The following is a 20,464-nucleotide window of genomic DNA, read 5'->3' on the forward strand; positions in this document are numbered from 1 at the left end:
TCTCCTGCTGCAAAATCACTTTACCCTTCTCTTCTTGTGGCCCCGCGTCAGCGTGACGGGGCCGTCGCTGTCATCAGCCCTCACTAGCTCCCAAGGTGCCTTCCCTGACACAACGTTGCTGTACGTATTTTAAAAATAACTTCCTGGAGGCTGCCTCACCAAAGTTATTAGGTCTCTCTCTCTCTCTCTTTCTGTTTTTGAGAGGCTAGAGAGTGAGTGTAGGGGTGCACGGAGAGGACAGAAGCTGGGGGATGTTCGTTTACTCAACACTGGGCACCTACCATGTGCCATAATGCAGCGTTTTAGGCGCTGTGGCGACAGCGGTGAACAACACTGCGATTTCTGCCCCCACAGACTGGACGACAGGGCGACAGGAGGAAGCTCCACACACAAGCCCCGATTGGTAGGTCACCTTACCTAGTAGTGAGTAGGGACCTTCCTCTTCTTCGTCCCGTTCCTACCCCATCCCCCGCCCCAGGACTTCACCGCGTGTCACATGACTTTCCTGGTCACCCACTGTGTCCTCCATCCGGACCTAGAACTCTGCCTGAAACCTCGAGGGTGCCCGGGAAGTATTGTTGAATGGGACGTGATCGAGCGCGTGAGCGAGCGGGCTCTGTCTTCATCCCACCGTCAGGACCCACAGGTGCCGGCAGCTACGGGGCATATTTGCATATCCCTCCCCCCCACCCCCACCACCGCCCGGCCACCGTTGGCCCACTGACCAACGTCCACCCGAAGCAGAGCCCGATGATTTGGCAGAACAAGCAAGAGTGGGCCCTGCCTTCCTGTGGCCCCTGCCAGCCCCAGTGGAAGCGAAGCTCACCTTTATAGTAGAAGAGACAGCGATCCACCAGGACAAACCAGCGCTTGTTCCACTGCTTGACCCCGGAGCTGGCCTGTGGGACACGTGGAGACAGACGGGAGGGACCGTGAGCTGGGCACGGGAGGGGGGATGCAGGGGAAGGTGTGCGGCACAAATTATATAAGGACATCCTGCCTCTGGTTGCGGTTTTGCCACTAACCAGTGGCAGCCGACCCCCTTAAGGCCTCAGGCGCAGGAAACGGACCCTGGACTATTGCCCGTGACCTTCCAGTTCTGTCTTTCTGGGCCTCAGCATCTCTCCCAGGGAAGATAAAAGGGGTGAGAGATGAGCCAGGATACGTGGGCAGAGGGCAGTCCGGCAGAGTGGCAAGGTCAAACTGGGAAGAATTAGCGGACCCCTAGACTAAGGACAGTCCCCTTAGCGCAGCAAGAGGGACCTGCTGAGAATGAGCCAGACGGCGCTCTCATGGGGTTGGTGACCCAGCGTACTTCAAAGTCACTGCATCTGCCCATCGGGAGACCTGGCTGGATTCCCATAGTTGACATTAATTTTTCTGTGTGATTTGGGGAAGACACTCAACTTCTCTGAGTCTTTATAAAATTAGGAGATTCACAGAGATATACCAAAAATAGGATACGGAAGCACGTACCAAATCACGCAGGGACTCAGAAATACAGAGGAATGGGAGCAGCGGTCATGGTGGGGGGACCGGCAGAGGAGGCCTCACCTGCTTGAAGAGCCAGCCCGCCTTGGTGACAGGTGCATTGAGGTTCCGCTTCATGGAGTGTGAGCGCTTCCCAAAAGCGATGGCTTTGCGGGATGTTCGGGTTGCCTGGGGAGGCCGAGAGAGAAGCAGGCCTGACTTTCTTCCTGTCCTCCTCTCTGCTCTATCTGCAACGGAAGCTACCCTCGGTGGGAGCTGTATCTCTCTCCACGCCTGGGGGACTCGTCACACCAAGAGGACCAGGTGGGACTCTTGGATCTGTCCTCACTCAAGGGCACAGCTGTCCAATTCTTCGCTGCTTTTCTCTTATCTCTAAAATGGGGCTCAAAATCAGTCCGACCCGTCTCACAATGGTGTGGGTTTTGTTGTGGTTGTTGTTGTGAAGAGAAAGTAAGATTTTTCATTTCGCCCCCGGGCTTTCTTCTACTGTCCTGACTCCCCAACTCTTTTGTAAAGCTTTCTGGCACCCATCCAAATACAAGTGCATTCCCGATGTCATCATCCTGTCAGAGTCCTGCTCCCTCTCGAATGGCCGACGTAGCACAGAGCAGGGAGGATACACAAGTGTTCTCCTGGCTCCTTGTTGCCACATGGACACTGTCACCCTTCCACATGCTGGCAATAATCACTCTGGAAGCACCCCTGATCTTCCATCGTTTAGCCCTTTTCATCACTGTCAGCTTCTAGATCATTCCTTCAGAATCTTAGGGTTCTGCTACCAATCATCCCCTTCATTCAAAGTCTTGCCATCACTGTGACCTTGTCCCTGATGATGACCCACCCACTGCCCTGACCTGAGAGTACCGAGAGGTCCTCAGTTCCAAAACCATTCGCTTCTACCCCGGCACTCACTCCCATGGCCGCACCTTTGACCTGGTCGCACCCAGGCCCCTTCACCACTGACATCTTCAATTCTGAGGTTTCGACTTCCTGACGCCCTCCTGTCCTTCGGGCTTGGTCACCCCATTACTCAACGCCGTCGGCTTTTCTACTCCACTGGCGTCTCCAGCTCCTCAGTCCTCCCCTTTTCTTCTGGATCCGTCAGTTGCCTCTTGGTCGTATCTATTTCCCTAAGAAGCCCAGGGGTGCCTGAGTGGCTCAGTTGGTTAGGCATCTGACTTCTGCTCAGGTCATGATCTCGCGGTCTGTGGGTTCGAGCCCTGCATCGGGCTCTGTGCCGACAGCTCAGAGCCTGGAGCCTGCTTCGGATTCTGTGTCTCCCTCTCTCTCTGCCCTCCCCCGCTTGCTCTCTGTCTCTCTCTCAAAAGTAAACAAACATTTAAAAAAATTAAAAAAGTTACTTAAGAAGGCCAGGCCCCACATGGGAATAGGTCAGCTACCCTCCAAAACACCCCATCCGTTGTCATTGCTTGACCTTCTCTAAAACTCAAAATCCCTGAGCAATCAAATTATCCTCTCCCTGCACTCGCTGCCAGAGTACGGTTCTGGCAGAGGAGAAGCACACTGCAGTACAGATGAGGCCACCACAGACCACCGTCCCCAAGCACAGCTCGGCTCATGAGCCATCATTCCGCTCCCTGCCCCGCGAGCTCCCCCTCTGCCCTCCCCGCGGTGGACCTGGCTCCCCTCCCGCCAACACACAGATAATCGGGCGATCAGACATGCACTTCCTCGATTTCACACCCTTTTACCTAGAAAATTACTGTCCTCACCACTCATCCCCTCTTTCTCTTCCATGTCAAAAGAGGTGTCGTCCTCCTTTTCAAGGCTAACACATTCGACCCGCCATCTCCTGGGACTTTGCTCCATTCATAATCTCCTCTCAAATCTGCCTTCAACTTTTCCTTCTCTACTGGCTGCTTCTCCTGGGCACATGGGCTCAGTCCTCTCCATCTTAAGGCATCAGTCTGTCTCTGTCTGTCTCTCTTCCCTCCATCTCTCTCTGTCACACACACCAGAATCCCCCCTCAACTCTACATCCACTGCCTGTTGTCAGGTAACACTTTCCCTCCTTTCCCTGCAGGAGTATTCTCCTGGGAAGAGTCCTGACATCCTCTCCTCGCGTTTACTCCTAACCCCCCTGCACCTCTTTCCTGAAGTGGCAGCTGCAATGTCATTGAATTAAGGCTGCTCAGTCTTAGGCCATCATCCTAAGACCCTGGAGAGCATTTACTTTCTCTGTTTCCTGCGACTCTTGGTTTCTGTGACAGTATTCTTTCTTCTGAGCTCCTCCACCTGTGGCCGCTCCTTCTCAATCTCCACCTTTACTCAACTGGTGGGCCTTGACCAAACTTCTAAAATTCTCGTTTTTCTTGTTCCACGCTGTCTATGTATCTCATCTATACCCATTGGCTTGACTACCAGCAATGGGCTGAAAATTCCCTAATCTGTACCTAAGACTTCTCTCCTAGCCCTGGTCCATTTTGTAACAGGTTGTAACAGGTTGAAGTAAATGCAAACCCAAGCCCGTTGTCTTCCTAACCAAGCCTGTTCTGTATTTCTCACTTGGTGAATGGTACTACAATCCACCCACTTGCCCAAACTAGAACTCTGAACCGCCTCACACCGTTCCCTCCTCCCTCCTCTCCTTATCCCACATTTACGGGTGGGTGAGTCTATGTTCCTAATGGTTCTCGGATCGGTTCTTTCCTGTCGGGTCGTCATCTCTCCTTGCTATGCACCTTCTGGAACAAGTCAGGTTACTTCTCTAAAACAGGGTAATCATGACGCTCTCTTAACGTTTCTTACTACCTCTCACCACTTAGAAGACTAATCAATTTCTTAGCATGGCTCACAGGGCAGGTCTGTAAGAGTCGCCGGACCCATGACCCACCTTCTGCCCCTCTACCCAACAGGTCCCTTGCCAAACTCCTGGTGGTTCTCTCCTATCCCGCCTGCTTTTGCTCATGACCCATGGAAGACAGAGGGATCAGGATCTCCCTTGTTCCCTAACAAATCCCAACTCATCCTTTAAGCCCAGTGTAGACCCTCCCTACTCCACAAAACCTCCTGGACCCCCCGGGACAGTTAGCTGCCCCTCCTGTCTGTCCACTCCTGTAGTCTAGAGCATGTCACACTGCAATGGAACTGTTGGCTTTCCAGCTCCTTCTCCAAACTCTGAGCTCTTTGTAGGGAGGAAGTTGAATCTTATTCGTCTCTTCGTCACCAGAGCCCGGCAAGGTATCTGGCTATAATAAACATTTAGCAAATACTTGCAGAAGAAAGGAAAGAAGAAATTGGGATTTATTATAAAGCACACCCCAATCTGGGGAATAAAATTGTTTTCTAAACTTTACTAGTAAAAATCCACATATAAAGGCTGAGATTAGGCACCTGAATCACCTACTCCCCTAAGAATAAGCAAATCCGCAAATCCTTCCCTTCCTTCTCAGGCTCTCACCTGCCATAGCTTCACCTCCTCTCTGTGGCCTAGAAGCCACTCCCATAGTTCACCACTTCAGCCATTCTCCTGCCAAACCCTCCATACTCTCGCCTCCTTATCTTTCTGCCACGGCTTCCCAGCACCACTCAACCTCAGGCTAATCGAACCGTCTGCCTTCCCTGCTTTCACAGCCAGTCTGGGAGTGGTGCTGGAGTAAAACCACACACAACTGTGGACTGGAGTCAGCCAGAGTCAAGTCTGTGACCTCAGTTGACCGTTCGACATCATCACACAATATTTCATATTCCCCTCGTGGTCCTCTGTTCCTGTTCTCCAAACCTTGGGCATATTCTCAAGCCTCATTGCCTCTCCACCCACCCCACTCTCTGCAGAAAACCCTACCTCCTACCTCCCTGTAGAAGTTGAGGACGTCAGATGGGAACGTCTTTAACTTTCTACACCCCCACCTCCTAGCTTCACATGACTTTCCCGTGTAGCTCAGGAGTACCCCTTCCCTATGCAGGCTAACAGCACCTCTGCATCTGACTTCTGTCTCCACAGAAATGAGACTCACGGCTGTCCCCTTCCTCCTGAACCCATCTACTGGGCCATGCCCCTCCTGCTCGCACATCTCAAAACAAAACAAGATGGACCAAGCAGACCTCCTGCCATCTTGCATATCTTCTGGCTTCTGTCCCCTACCCCTCATTCCCCCTAACAGGGAAGTTTCTTTACAGATATGTACATTTCAATATTTCAAACACTTCAGAAAAGCAGAGAATAAATCACCACTTTGTTGGTTTCTAACAAAACGTGACAAATACAGCTGAAACTCCCTTTGAGCCCCTCCTCAATCTCATTACCTTTCTTCCTTCCTAGAGGCAACTGCTGACCCAAAACTAGTCAGCTTGGCAGTGGTTATTTGCTTGTACTACAAATATACCTGTACATATGCCATATCACTTTCGCGTCCGTCTTACGTAGGCGATAGCACGTTTTTCATATTCTGCAACTTGCTTCTTACCCAACATTACATTTTCGAGATTTATCCTCGTTAATACACATAGCTCTCGTGCAATTTAATTTTTGGAGAGCACTCTATTATACGACTGTACTACCCCTTACTGTCCAGTTTCTTAGAAGACTAGTTTCTACTCTTCATCGTCTGTCTGCCCTCCCATCTCCTCTTTAGCTCTCTCCTGCTCGCCTTCTGCCCCCATCCCACCACCTGTCAGGTTCTCCAGTGGTACGCCCCATGGACGCTTTCAGCCCTTATCTTACTGGACCTCTGTGCCACATTCTTGTCTGGATTACTTCTTCCTCCTGAGGCTCTCCTTCCTTTCTGAGCTCTCAATTGGCATCTCCTCCAAGAATGATCCCTCTTTTGCCATCCCCCTAGATCAGTGGTTCTCAATAGGTGGAGAAGGGGGCAATTTTGTGCCCCAGGGAACATTTAACAACGTCTGGAGACGCTGGTTGTCATAGGGCAGGTATTACTGACATCTAACAGGTATAGGCTGGGGATGCTGCTTAACATCCTACAGTGACAAGACAGTCCCAAACCACAAAGAACTATCTGGCTCCAAATGCTAACAGTGCCAAGGCTGAGAACCCCCAGTCTAGAGATTGATCTTCTATAAGGTTCCGGTCTGACCCCTCTTCCCTTCCTGTGCTCTACCCCTCTTGCATCACCTCACTTGCTCTTTGGAGACTGTTGAAACAGCTGGACAGGCTAGCATATTTCCTAGGATTCCTACCTGACAGCTTGCCTTGGGGGCTAGACTTACCCGGACGCTGGGCCGCTCTGGGGGGACCTCGGACACCATGTTGTGGTTGGATGTGTCGCTGTTGGTGATAGCCGGGCGTTTTCCACCTGCTTTATTGGACATGTCCAAGGCCGATCTGATTTCAGGTTGATGAAAGCAGAAGAAAGGGACTGGTCAGAACCCAGAAAGAATGGAAGGGCCCTAGCTGTATTCCCTACCCTGCCACCCACTGTTCCAGCATCAGCACAAAATCACATCCCCTAAGTGCTATCAAGAGGTCACCTCAGCTGCTCCTTCCGCTCTTCTGAGACCACATGCCAGTAATCTTGGTTGGGCATTTTCCTCTTTCTTTCCTGTAAACTTATTTTAAAAACCTAGACCTTAGGACTCTGGAACTCCTTTTCCTTCTAACTGAAGAGACACAATGCCTCAGTGGATATGAGAGTCATTTAATGATCTTTCTTTCCTTCCATTCGCTGAGCCGAGATCCACAGAGGAAGCCGAGAGGAATTCACATTTGGCTCTCAGGGTTATATCACCTTCCCTCAGCACCTCCCTCAAAGGCCCCTGGGTGATACGCCCACCTCAAAACTATCTCACTCCTCGAGCCTGAGATCTGGGAGACACTGGGAAAAGTGGGTGAGGTCAACAAGCTGGATGGCCCTTAGAAGCTTCCATTCCTCAGGACTGAGGTGAGAGACCCTAACTCCCTCTGCTCTCCACACCCCCTCTTTCCCCTTCCCAGCTGCAAAGTGGCAGTGGGGGCGGGGGTGGGGAAGCCTGGAAAGGTCAAGCAGCCAATGGGGGCAGACATACGTTTTCAAGTTAAATTTTTTGTTTTCTTCTGGGACCTGGCCAGTCACTGGGTGCAGAAATGTGTTCCGTCTTTCATTGTGGCTGTGGAGGCAAAAAAGAGAGAGGTTGTGATAAAGACGGAGAAGGCAGAGACACAAGCTAAAGGAAGGGTGGGCCCCAGGCAGTGACAGGGCCCCGATGGCCACATGGGAGATGGTCCCTCTGTCGTCTGTGGGGTCCAGGAGAGGCAGGCTGGGGGGCTGGGCTGCAGAAAAAGCAGCTGCAGTCAGGTGGGGGGTAGGGAGACACCTTTCATTAATCAGTGCTAACTACTTACACAGATCGCTGAGGCTGGAAATACGTCCCACTTAACCCCTTCAGTGGTGACCCTGGGCTTGTAAGTGAGTGGGGGGGGGGGGGCGGGAGTCTCCGACAGCCAAGGTTTTGTGTGTGGCAGGTTCTCTCCCAGGAACTGCTCCTGCCCGTGCCCCACATAAAAACTGCTCACTCATTATTTGCTGAAAGAATTCCCTTGTGACCTTGGACTCCTTTCTCTCCTGTTTTATGTTGCATCTCTTGCTTTACGTGAAACCAGAGATCCAGAAACTCCATTCCTGAGCTCGGGCTGGGACCCACTCACGCTTCCAGTCCAGGGTCCCTGCATCTAAGGGGCCACTTGATGTACTGAGGCCCCAGGGACCGTCAGGCATCGAGGTGAGTGCCGGCTCCACAGTTACATCTAATTAAGGGATGCTGGGGCCTGGGGTGGTCTGGGGTGCTGGGAGGACAGGCTGCTAGGAAACGGGGTCTGTGCAGAAGCAGATGAGGAGCAGGGCCGTGGAGGCTCCTTGGGGAAGTCCTGCTGTGGCTCTCTGGCTGGCTGAATGTCAGCCTAGTTTCCTGGTGGCTTCTGGGGGAGACAGACAGTCTGTGAAAAGGGTAGCAGATAGACCTTAGAGGGGGGCTGGTGCTGTGGGTCTAAGCCACCAATGGCAGCCATTGAAGATGGCTTCTGCGAACAGGGGACCACTTGGCAAGAACATTGTAGGATCCAAGCATCTAGCCAGTGGGGGACTGGGTGAGTTTTAAGGTCTTCACTCATCCCTCGTGAGAGATGCTGTGAGAGCCCAGAACAGTCTCAGTCCGCCCCAAGAAGCAGGCACCTGGACAGCGCCTGCTGAAGCCATGCCAAGCTTGGGGCTTGGGGGGGGTGGTCCTGACACCAGGCCACTTGAGCACTCTGACAGCGATCAGCCAGGGCTGCCTGGCATGCGGCACCCCAGCCAGCCCCCGAGGAAAGAGAGCCTAGCTTGGTCCCTTCCACTCCACGTGAGAAGTAACCTTATGGAGATCCCTCTTCGATAGTCCGGGAATCTCAGCCCCTGGGCGGTCTGCTGGAGTTAGAGATAATAACAAACGGTGTTTTTTTTTTTTTTTCAGCTCCCAAACCAGCCATGTTCAGATAGAATCCAAAGCCCTGTGCAGAGAAGCCCGGTGAGCAGTGGCCACCGTCTATGTGGAAATCTAGGGTTTTGCAGCTTGGGCTTGCCGGCCAGGACCCTAAATCTGGCCAGTGTCCACCAGGACTCGGTTCCAACTCCAGCATATTGCTCACCTGCTCTCCACGTCTCAAACTTTATTCCCTCCTCCCTCCAACAGGGATGCTCTCCTCAACTGCAGGGCGTCGTTGCAAGGAAGGGTGACTGGTTCCAGTCCCCCCTGCCCCCCGCCTTTCCCCCATCGGGAGGCGAGCAGTTTGTGAAAATAAGGTCCTCGAGGTGCCAAGATCTCTGCTTTTCCCCGGTGGCACAGAGCGCCTGCTCCCCACCTCCCACGTCCAGCCCGCTACATGTTCCCTGTGCTAACGGCCGGAACCTTCCCCACACACACTGGTATAGACACACACACACACACACACACACGCACACGCACACACAGTCTGCTGTCAGCCGGCACAGGTCTCTCAAGGGACAGCGAATTGCTCCCTGCCCCAGACTCTCCTACCCAGCAACCCCTACAAATGACGTCCTCTCTCCATCCCGGCGCTACCAATTTCAAAATAGCTTCCCCTTCACAAGCACTGCAATGCAGCAGCCATTGACCTAACTCCTCTTCCTTCTCCAGGTCAGGTCTGGCAGGGCCCTCGCTCAGAAGCCCCCGACCCAGCGAGCCACCCATCAGCCCGCTCACGGAACTCGGCTCACCGGCCACTGAAGAAATCCCTACCTGACCCGCCGATCAGCCCGAAACTTCAACATCCTTTTGGCAGCTCTGTCCCCTGTTCGGCAGCCTCAGAGGACCTGCCAGCCACCCTGCTCCTACCATCCCTCTGAGAAGTAAGTCCTCCGGGTCCCGGTGGCCAGCTCAGGGCGCGAGGCAGGCGCGGCTGGCTCCCCCTCCTCCCGGCTCTGGCACCAGGCGAGGGGGAGGGGCTCTCCCCGGGTGGTGGCAGGGGGTGCCCAGGTGCCCTGGGGGGCCCGTGGCTTCCTAGCATCCAGCCCGAATGCTGCCGTCTGAGTGCTGGAGGCAGAATAAATGAGCAGGGATGATATCCTCCCGGTCCAGGTCCCCGAGGAGAAAACGCTGAAACAGAGGCGGGCGGGCGCCGAGCAGGTGTACAAGTTCCAGGTAGTCCGACCTCCCTGAGCTAAGGACACAGAGTGGCCAGGCGGGCGGAGCCGTCTGGGGCCGCACTCCCATCTGCGCGGCCTGCAGGAAGACGGTCTTTCCTGCCTCCCGACCCCCAGCCCCGAACGCAGACCCTTGGGCTGAAATCCACGTGCTTCGCAGAGACCCTTCTGATCCCGCGGGCACGAGGGTTAGAAGAAGCTCCAGGCTCGGCTGCTGCCACTGCCTAGAAGCTGAGATTAAGTTTCCCAGACTTCGGCGCAGACAGGGCACAGCGAGGGGGGGCTTCTGCGCAGCAAACGCCCCCCCCCCCCCCCAACGTGCTCTCTTAGGACCCAGCCCCGCCTGGCTTGCCCTCTGTTGGGGTCCAGCTGAGGGGCACGGGGAGCCAGAGCTGGTGGCAAGGACCTGGCTTCTTTGCTCTGGTGAACTGGAAGGAAAGCTTCCTCCCAAAGCTTGTGAGGAAGAGGGCAGCAAACAGGGCTCAGAGGGGGTCACCGTGTGTTTACTTCTGAAAATCTTCCCAGATGCCATATGATAAATCCCAGCTGGCGACTGTTGGATCTGCTCAGGGGCAAAGGAGGTTTGCATCGCCTTGAAGTTCCCTGAACTCTCCGGGGGCTGAAGACAGATCTCCCCTTTCCCTAATGCCCTCGGTGTCTGAGGGTCCTGGGACTGCAAGGGCCTTCTGAAGGTCATCTCTTCCAACCCCCTGCCTCCAGGCAAGCTCACTCTGCAATCAATCTCATTAAGTGCCCTGGCTCTTCACAAAGGGCTCCAGCAAGGGAGGCTCCAGACCCGCTGTCAGCTTATGCTGCCAACTTGTTCTTTTTTGATATCAAATTTCAGTTCCTCTGGCTTTCCATATTATTCCATTTCTGCCTTCGGATGACAGAATCCCTTCTGAGCAGCGTGGTCCCTTATAGCAGCACCAGGCAGTCCGTTGACATCATAGTCTGTTGTTATGGCAATTCTGTGATGTCACAACAGACACTGAAAGGGGAGGGCGGATCTAATTTTTTGGATCGAGGTCACAGCTCAGAGAACCGTGCAATCAGTGAATGCAAAAGCGAGCAGACAACATTATTATTTAACTGTGACAAGACAAGCCGGCTGGCGAGAGCTGGGTTCAACAGCTACTGATGTCGAGGCAACTAATCCTAAATCCAAACGGTCAATATATTCAACCATTTAGCGGTACTTTTGCAAATGGTGACAAGAGCCTTCGGTTGCCAGATCCCACCTCTCTCTGGCCCAGCCTAATTATTTGAGCCCTGCTATGGTTGTGGGAATCTGGGCCCTCCTCTGGTGCCAGCTTGAGGTCTCTGCCTGTGCACAGTAGGCGCCTAATAAATATTTGTTGGACCAACGAGCAAATGAATGAACGAACAAAAGAAACCCTCCGTGCTCCGACTTAATTTTTAGCCACCTGCATTTGGAGTTTGACATTCTGTTACCAAGGGCCTCCCTACCTTTGCTCTCTCTTAAAATTAATTACTTCCTCTCCATGAGAGAAGCTCTGTCTCTGCCCCCTCGCCCCTTCACTCAGCTCCCCTACCTGGCTCCCCCTCGAATATATAGCTTGGCTTTGATCCGTCTTCATTAGGAGGGGAAGAAAATTAAGCTCATCCGTACAGGAGGAGGGAGTGGAGGTGCATTGGGAAAATGAGTTTTCTTCCTCTAGAAGGCAAAAAATATCCCCTTTCTCTTCAAGCTGAGCTCAGGAACCTCCCACAGGCTTTGCTTAAGTTGTAAGCTAAATTACTTCTCCCATGCCCAGTGAAGCTAGCACAAGGGAGTAGGAATGTAGGCTCTGGGGCTTTCCCTGCTTGTCGAGGGCTCTGAAATCCTCAGGGTTCAGGCACACAGAATGCCTAGCTGGGGTTCTTTTCCTTCACCACTAAACTGCACAGAATGACAGGTTGTCATTTTAGGGTAGATGTCAAGAAGAACTTACCAGGTGCAGGATATTTTAAAAGGGAAACAAGGATAGGTGATTCATTTTTTCTCTCTTCTTTCCTTTTTTTTTTTTTTTTTGGTGGGGGTATGTCAAAGGCCTCCATTTCTCAGGAACAAATAGTTATGAGTACATCTCCAAATGGACCTCCTGATTCCCACACCCCAAAAAGGGGGAGAATCTCAAGCAGTCAAGCAGATTTTGTGATGGAGGCAGGAACATCCCTAAACTCCTGGATCTCCCACTGGGTGGCCACCTTATCCACTGTGCCTACAAACGTGGCCCCAATGGCAGTGCCACCGGTGAAAAGAGAATTGGGCAACACCAAGCTTTCAGTCCAAGATCCAACGGGAATTAGCAATGTGACCTGACTTCTCTGGTTATTCGTTTCCTCGTGTGCAAATGAGGTACCTTCTAATTCTATGAAATAATAGCTGGCACTTGCAAACTGTGAAATGTTTTATGCATAAGAGATAATGGCGATGATTAATTTGCTTAGAAACAAATCAAGAAACATGCCAGGTGCCGGAGCTAGAAAAGGAAAAACATACCATTCAGGTTTAAGAAGGCTACGTGCGTGGGGCGGGGGCGGCTTTCCAGAAGTGCCAATACCAGTAAATTACAACAAGCAGAGGCCGGGCATCTGCCTCTCCTTCCTAGTTAGGGCTTTCCTACTTCCTGAGGTGCCCTCAGTCTCCAGGTCCTGGTGACAGCCTCACTACAAAGATAACCCAGTACTGATCTGTCTCCAAACATCCTCCCCAAGCATCGGCATCTGTCTAGAGGGCTACTGGCACTACACGGTCAAAGGCAGCAAATTCAACCCCAGTCTCCGCGACCCTTTGTAGGCATGCATGGTTGCACACGTGCACACACACGTGCGCGCGCGCACACACACACACACACACACACAGGTTGGACGCCCAGAGCTCCCACCGTGATAAATATTGAACAACTAGAAAAATACACTCAACGCCTTCCACCCTCTGGGCCCCTCCTGGTTATCTGCCCTACACCAAGCTGCCTCATTTCCATAGCTCCGGAGAATCTGCTGACAGAGAATTAGCCCTGGCTAGGCTTCCCCATCCAGAGAGCACTTGGCTTCTGGCATCACAGCTCATTATATGGAGAGAGGACATGGGGTGAGGGCGGGGGGGAGCGGGGGGGGGGGTGCTGCCTGTGGCCCATCCCTCCCACTTCCTTCTTTTCCCCAGCTAGCAAATTCCAAGCGAGGCCATCCACACTCCTGGGACGGCTGCTGCCGGAGGGCGGGGGGGAGGGAGGAAGGTAGGGAGAGGTTTGGCTGCAGCTCCCCACCTCCCCCCCCACCATGTCTCATCATTATTTTTGAGCAGCTTTATCTTCTCCGGCATTCTGTCCCAATTAAAACCAGCTCGGTTTACAGTTCCAACAGCGCTGGTGTGCCTGACCATTGAAGCTCTCCTGATCATTCCTTGGGAAAAATATGCTGCTCTAGCCAACTTCTCCCCACCAAAGTCCCTCTGTCCTCCGGCCTATTGCTGCCACACAAAGAAGCCAAAGGAGGTCAGGCCCCGGTGGCCCTCCTGGGGATCTGCAGGTGGCAAGGAGCACCTCGGCACGGCACTGTCTCTTCTCCACGTGCTTGCTGCCTGCAGAGCAAAATACCAGCTCTGCGGGCTCCGGGGACCCAGCTGCCAGCCTCACACTGGTACTCGTTCTCTCCTCTCTGTCCTTGCACCATCCTTCCTCCCAGGCCACAGTCATTTCCAAAAGGGCAGGAATAGGGCGTCCTCTGCCAAGCAAGCTTGGAATGTCCTGAAATGCTAGGCCACTGGGCTGAGCGGCTAAAAGGTAAGACTCGGGCCGCCCCCTTTCCTGCTCAACTCTGCGTATCCTCACAGCCCCCATCCCCACCCCAAAGGGCCAAAACACATTTCCCTTACTATGACCGATTGTGGAATGCTGGGGGATGTTCACCCAGAGCTCGGCCCCTACCTCAGATAGAAAGCAGATGAGCTGGCTTAGTAGCCAATGGAGGGGAAATCACAAATCAGGGGGCCAGAGTCAGGTTTCCTCCCTTCCCCACTGTGTCCTTCCTGGGGTCTCGCCGCACTATCTCTGAGCCCCTGCCCTGGGCTGGAAAGAAGCCCCAGACGGCAGGGTAAGGGTTGCGCTCTCGCGGGCTCTTTAGTCCCGGTCACTGTTTGTAGCGTGCAGGCGCGTGTGTGCGTGTGTGCGGCGGGAAGCGGCGGATATCTCAGGGAGGGGAAGTTTGCGGGGAGTGTTCACTCTGATCTTGTGCCCCAGCTTGGATTATCTTATCTTCAAACTGATGATGACGGCGACGACGATGACGATTTTACTTTATATGATTCCATTCATCTTCTGAAAAATGAAGATAACCGGGGTGGATATTCAGCACAGCCATGCTATGTTATGAAAACGTTGAAATTCTCCCTTATTGGTCAGTAAAGAGCAGCTCCACTGAGCCTCTTGAGCGCCCCCTCCTCACCTCCCCACCGGTGCCTACCTGCCCCCCCCCCGCCCCCCCCAGAGATCCAAAGACACCACAGGGGAGGGGGGGAACCACAGGACTCCAGGCCCCTGCCCTTTCTGGTTGATGAATTACTGAACATCATTCCTGAAGTCGCCATTCCTTAACTGTCAGAACACCAATGGCCCTTGCAAGTGTCAAGATCGGGATTCTGGGCCCAGAAGTTGTGATGTGCAGGACGCAGGACGAGAGGGGCCTTTCCCGCTTTTCCACCCCACGCCTGACCCAACTTGGGAGAACTGGGGCAACGCAGCTCCCTGGGGCTCCTCACCTTCCTTGCCCTCACGCTTTGGTTTTGTTCCCTGCTGAAGGGAAAGGAAATTTAGGAAGGACTGTCATTCTGGCTCCATCTTCCCTCCTCACAGCCTTTCCTGAGTGGTGAAGCCTGATGGGAGCAGGGGGAAGGCCCCAGTCTCCTCCCTCAGCCTCCAAGCCGCCTTCTCCTGACAGTCAGCAAGAGTCCCACGAGATAAAGGGGCAGGATACTAATTAATTACTGTCTCCCCCCCCCCATCCCCACCCCCCCACCCCGGTTCTGAGCTAAATCCCAAAACCCCAACCTTTCAGAAGCTGAGGCGGCCCAGCTGTCTGCTTCCGAGCCTCCAGAAGGTCACTGGAACCAGCTCTCTTCATTCCTAGCTCAGCAGATTTGGTTCTGGTGTCCCAGACAACAGTCCCACCCCACCTCACCCCAAGGGAAAGCATTCGACAGAGTAAGTGTTCAGAGAACAATGCAACCAGACTAATGTCCCTCCTTCCACACCCTCCAAGGCTACAAATGCCTTCTCAGTTATCAATCCAGCAACTGGGGAGGGTCAAGTCGTCCTGTGCCTCAGCTTCCTTGTGTCAACAATGAACCAATGGTGCAGCCACTCTGGAAAACAGTATGGAGGTTCCTAAAAAAACTAAAAAGAGAACTACCCTACGACCCAGCAATTGCACTACTAGGCATTTAACCACGGGATACAGGCGTGCTGTTTCAAAGGGACACATGCACCCCCATGTTGATAGCAGCACTATCGACAACAGCCAAAGTATGGAAAGAGCCCAAATGTCCATCGATGGATGAATGGATAAAGATGATGTGGTATAGATACACAATGGAGTATTACTTGGCAATCAAAAAGAATGAAATCTTGCCGTTTGCAACGACGCGGATGGAACTGGAGGGTATTATGCTAAGTGAAAGTGCTCAGTCAGAGAAAGACAAACATCATATGACTCCACTCACATGAGGACTTTAAGAGACAAAACAGATGAACGTAAGGGAAGGGAAACAAAAATGATATAAAAACAAGGAGGGGGACAAAACAGAAGAGACTCTTAAATATGGAGCAGACGGTTACTGGAGGGGGTGTGGGAGGGGGGATGGGCTAAGTGGGGAAGGGGCACTAAGGAATCTACTCCTGAAATCATTGTCGCACTATATGCTAACTAATTTGGATGTAAATTAAAAAAAATAAAATTAAAAAATAATAATTAAAAAAATGAACCAATGGTAATAAGTAGGCCTTGTTCAGTACACAACACAGATGAAGGGGTTCAGAACAAAGGGGATAAATTAAGCTCATGTGGTCTGGGCTTTGCATTTGGAAGAAGGCAAGGCCCACATCAGAGTCAGGGAAGCTGAGGTCCGTTGTCCCAACCCTAGTGACTGGAGAGAGAAGACAAAGTTCCTGTTCTTTGTCCAATCTGAGCCTTTTTTGTCTCCAGGAAAGAAGAGGGACAAAGCTTCATGATTCAGAGGGGAGACACCTGCTCCACCAGGCTGGCTGCAAGAACACAGGGATAAAAGACACAAACCCTCTTACTTGTAAGCCCGTGGGCCATAGGTCTGGGGACTGTGTGTGACATGGAGCAGGGGCGGGGGGGTACCCATGAGTGTTAGTCCGACAACACCTGCCTAGGTGCGGAGATGCGGAAGGGCGGCCGCACGCAAACTGCTTACCGCCTGGGCCTTCTTGGTTGCTGTTGGCCAGCACCTCACACACAGTAGGAACAGAATGGGTGATGGCCGTGGTTGCAGAGGCAGTGGGAGGAGTGGACGTATGCCATTGCACTTTGGGAGATGGAACTGTGAGTGAGAGAGGCGGGAGGGCTCAGCTTCCGGTCCCTCTCGCTGGGGGATGTGAAGGCAGGTTCCATATGCTCCGGGGGCCCCTCCTCTCCTCCCCCCTCCCAACTGGCCAGCCCACGCTGATAAGAGTCTATGAAGCAGGGGCTTTGTCTGGGGGAGAGGAGAGCAGTAAATCAATGGGAGCAGAGAGCAGGGGCCTGGACAATTGCTTCTGGGAGGGAGGAGCCCTCATCTCAGGGAGGCGCATGGAGCAAGGGGGGGCAAAGGCAGGCGGATGGCAGCAAAGCTTTAGTGTTAGCATCACCCCTCACCTGCCCTGGGGGAGCCAAGCCGGCCCCTCCCCCCAGGGAGGGCTCAGCTGCTCATCTCTCCTAGACTGGGGGACACAGATGGATTGTGGGAAATTCTGAACACCTCCTTCTGCTGGGAGTGAGGAGTCTGGAACTTCCCATGTGCCTGGGGAGCTTGCCAAGGGCTCTGAGGGCAGAGGCATCTCCCCAGATTGCTGTCTGCTGTAGGGAGGATCCAAAGTGATCCTGGGAACACAGGCCACCAGTGGAATGGGCCAGAAAATGGCTGTACCTGGGGAAGGTCATTGCCGTCTTCCCCCTGTGGACTGAGGACAGCTGTAGAGTGCTCCCCCTGCTATCCCAGAGAGGAGAAGTGAGATCTAGAAAGGAAAGGACTTAGAGAACTATTGAAGAAGGCTGTCGCATAGAGTCAAAGAATGGAGAGCGTGTGGGTTATCCTTATGGAAAAGGGTGAGGGCAGTGGTTTCCCCATCTGTAACAGAGTGACACCAGAGATGTTAAGTTAAACAAGATCACATGTTGGAAGCACATAATAATTCCTCGGCAATTGCTGAAGTTATAATCATTAATAAATTAAAGGGATCGCATAAAACAAGTAACATTATTCTAAAGCTGTGCCGTCCAGTTTAGTAGCCATTAGTCATATGGGACTATTTACACTGGAATTAAGATGAAATAAAATTAAAATGCCAGTTCCTCGTCATGCTAGCCACATCTCACCGTGTGGCTCAACGGTCACAGTCGCCAGAGGCGACCACACGGGACAGACCGCCATGGCGCACTCTATCATCGTGTAGCAGTCTATCTGGACAGCACGGGGCCAGAGTCTCTGCAAGCCACCTTCCAGTTCTAATATTTTTTGATTCTCTGGAACATGCACTTCCACACCAGCTGCTCTGGGCTCAGGGTCCTCAGGGAGTACAGGTGCCCTGCTAGTCCTCAGCTACAGAAGCAGGGGAAATCTGCCACCACCACCAGAGTTTGATACATTTCAAAGTCGCATCAGAATTGATTTGGAGAATCCATCACTTTTTAAAGCATATACATTAAGAGATTCCCCTCCAAGATGGGGAATATTGTTACCGACAGCCTGTTGGGGGCAGGCTTGGGGGAGGCACTGGGGAAAGGTTACACAGCAGCTCACTCTGTGCAGAGAGGAGAGGTGGTAAGGGGGAAAGAATGGGGGAGCCCGGTCCTCCCCTGCCTTCCTTTTCCTTCTTGGATTGGCCAACTTCTGGCAGAGACCAGAGGGAGGAGGAGGAAAGAGGTGATCTGCAGGGTCCTTTGGTTTAGAACAGGAAGAGCAGGCACACAGGGAAAAGATAGAGGAGTGGCCACCAAGGACAGGGGGCTTAGAAGTCCTCCTTCCCTGCGCCTCCCCCATCCCACCCTACCACCCAGACCTGGAGCCTGTGGTAATCACAGGGAAACAATCTGTCCCTAAACAAACAGCACTTGAAGCGGGTGCCAGAGTGCGTTCATTGATAACCCAGGCCGAGACAGGGGAGGAAGATCTCAGAGGAACGGGAGAGGCACTCCCAGGCCTAGACCCCAGCCAAGGAAAAGAGGGGGCCTGCAGAGGGAAGGGAAGAGGGAGACAGAAAGAGGGGGCCACTGTCCCCACCCCTGTTCCCCCCGCCCCCGCCTGCCATGCAATAGCCTTGAAGGAAGACGAGGCAGGGAAGCTGCAACAAGAAGGAACAGAATGCTCTCGGGAGGGGAGTGGAGAGGAGGAAAGGGAGAAGGATGCTGTACTGGTGCCGGTCAGGACAGGAGCCAGTCCGGGTAAGTGACACCAGAGTAACAGGTGCGGCTGCCTGCACCTGTCAGAGCGTGTGAGCCACTGTGCTGCTGTTGCAACTCCCGGCTGGGCCCGGGGACGGCACAGCCTACGGAATTCCCAGGGCCTGGTGCAAAATAAAAATGCGGGGCCCCTTGTTTGAAGATTAGGAATGTCAGGATGGCAACAGCAGAGCATTAAACCAGGCCTTGCTGAGCCTGAGGGGCCCACTGCACAGGCTGTATGCCCAGGAAGTCCACCCAGCCTGGGGGTGCCAGGCCCTCTGTGCCACTTCCCCTGGGACTGTGAGGGCGGAAGGCGGCCGATCCCCTCTGCGGCTCGCTCTCTTAATACTGGGCAGAGCACAACAAGTGGCCCCGCTCCTCCCATCTCTACTCCCCCCCCCCCCCCCACCTTTCTTGGCTCACATGCCCAGAAACTTGGCTTTTGCTCTTGCCCTGCTGGGTCCCGGGCCCGGCCCCTCCCCTTTCTTGTGCCTGGTTTCTGTTTGCCTGTGGGCAGCCCGGCAGCTGAAGCGCCCAGCTGAAAGCCACCAGGGGCTTGGGTTTGCCTTATCTCTCAAATCTGCCTTCAAGATGGCACAGGGAGTGCTCCGTTCCTACCCAACAGTCCCCTTCAGGGCCACCTAACATCAGCATTATGCCCTCCAACCTTTGTCGTCCCAAGAAAGTGGCACGGCTACAAAAGAGCTCCTGGCTAAGGGAGGTGGGGGCAGCGGGGCAGCAGGGTGGGGGAGTCAACATTTCTGCTTTGGAGAAAGATCAGGCTTTCATTTTTTGTCACATGTGCACACATGAGTACACACGCGTGCTGAGCATACACACACACACACACACACACACACACACACACACACCCCATCAGCTGAAAACAGTCCATCTGCCCCCTCCAACAAAACCCAGAACTCTGGTCCACATTCCCTGCAGGAGTCTGACTTATCTGGAGACGGTGCCTGGGTCAAAGAGCACAAATGTTTTGGAAGCTGAGGGAAGGAGGGACCTGAAGTTGAGAGAAAGGGAACGAGAGACACCCGAACCCAAAAGATTGGTCCTCTTTTTTTTTCTGGATTTGTCTGGCTCCCAAATGACAAACTTTGTCTTCTTCATGAGAGTCGCACTCCCGGCCCACTGCCAGCTCTCTGCACCGCCGCCTCCCCCCCACCCCCCACCGCCGTTCTGTCCTACCTTCTTCCTCTCCACACCTGACTAAGTAAAAAAAGATGGAAGGACAAGCCACAGCGACCCCAGCCTCTTTGGCGGGGACTCTCTGCCTTCCCTCCTGCCTGCTCCCAGGAAATCAGCCCGCGAGAGGGCAGGCCGGGGGCGCTTCTGCCCGGGGCTCCCAAGCCCCTCTCTGGAGACAATGGCTCAGAGAGGGAGGACGCAGCCAGCCAGCTTTATGTACAGGGTGGCCACACACAAAACCATTGTCTCCGCATCAGGACAGACAATGGTTTGTATCTCCAGCTCCTGTGCCAAGTAGTTCGCCCCCTTGGATGAAAGCAACCCTCAACATTCCCTTGTAAGAAATAGCCTGATACTGAAATCTGGCCCCAAGCTGAGAATTTGTATCCGGCTGTAACAAAAGCCCGTTCTAGCTGACGGACTGGGTGTATCCAGCGCTCCCTTACCTGGTCCAGAGCCACCCAGGCAAACACACGGGGACAGATCACCACTCTCACCACTCACTCGCCGGCCTC

At 53.4% G+C, this 20,464-nt stretch overlaps 1 protein-coding gene and 1 long non-coding RNA gene across 20 annotated transcripts in view; one reads left to right on the forward strand and one right to left on the reverse strand.

Moving 5' to 3' along the window:
- PLEKHA6 (pleckstrin homology domain containing A6) overlaps positions 1-20,464 on the reverse strand; it is a 145,767-nt gene that overhangs the window by 36,765 nt on the left and 88,538 nt on the right. For 17 of the 18 annotated variants that reach the window (XM_058700881.1, XM_058700880.1, XM_058700892.1 and 14 more), the window contains 4 exons: positions 7,477-7,557; positions 6,682-6,796; positions 1,555-1,659; positions 827-899 (listed from right to left, as the gene is read on the reverse strand). In XM_058700881.1, the coding sequence (XP_058556864.1) occupies positions 827-899; positions 1,555-1,659; positions 6,682-6,796; positions 7,477-7,557 (374 nt within the window). Of the gene's footprint in view, positions 1-826; positions 900-1,554; positions 1,660-6,681; positions 6,797-7,476; positions 7,558-9,681; positions 9,797-20,464 lie in introns of those variants that run through there. The other variant, XM_058700890.1, reaches the window with a different exon arrangement.
- Positions 325-15,922, forward strand: LOC131495765 (uncharacterized). 2 transcript variants are annotated; one of them, XR_009254110.1, is made up of 8 exons: positions 325-403; positions 5,456-7,352; positions 8,051-8,169; positions 8,896-8,949; positions 9,580-9,791; positions 13,776-13,873; positions 14,330-14,486; positions 15,144-15,922. It is a non-coding gene; the product is annotated as an uncharacterized LOC131495765 (long non-coding RNA). The 2 variants fall into 2 exon arrangements; XR_009254109.1 differs by lacking the exons at positions 325-403; positions 8,896-8,949 and having other exon boundaries at positions 6,790-7,352.

This window comes from Neofelis nebulosa, chromosome 15, assembly GCF_028018385.1.
Source record: "Neofelis nebulosa isolate mNeoNeb1 chromosome 15, mNeoNeb1.pri, whole genome shotgun sequence".
Lineage (NCBI taxonomy): Eukaryota > Metazoa > Chordata > Mammalia > Carnivora > Felidae > Neofelis > Neofelis nebulosa.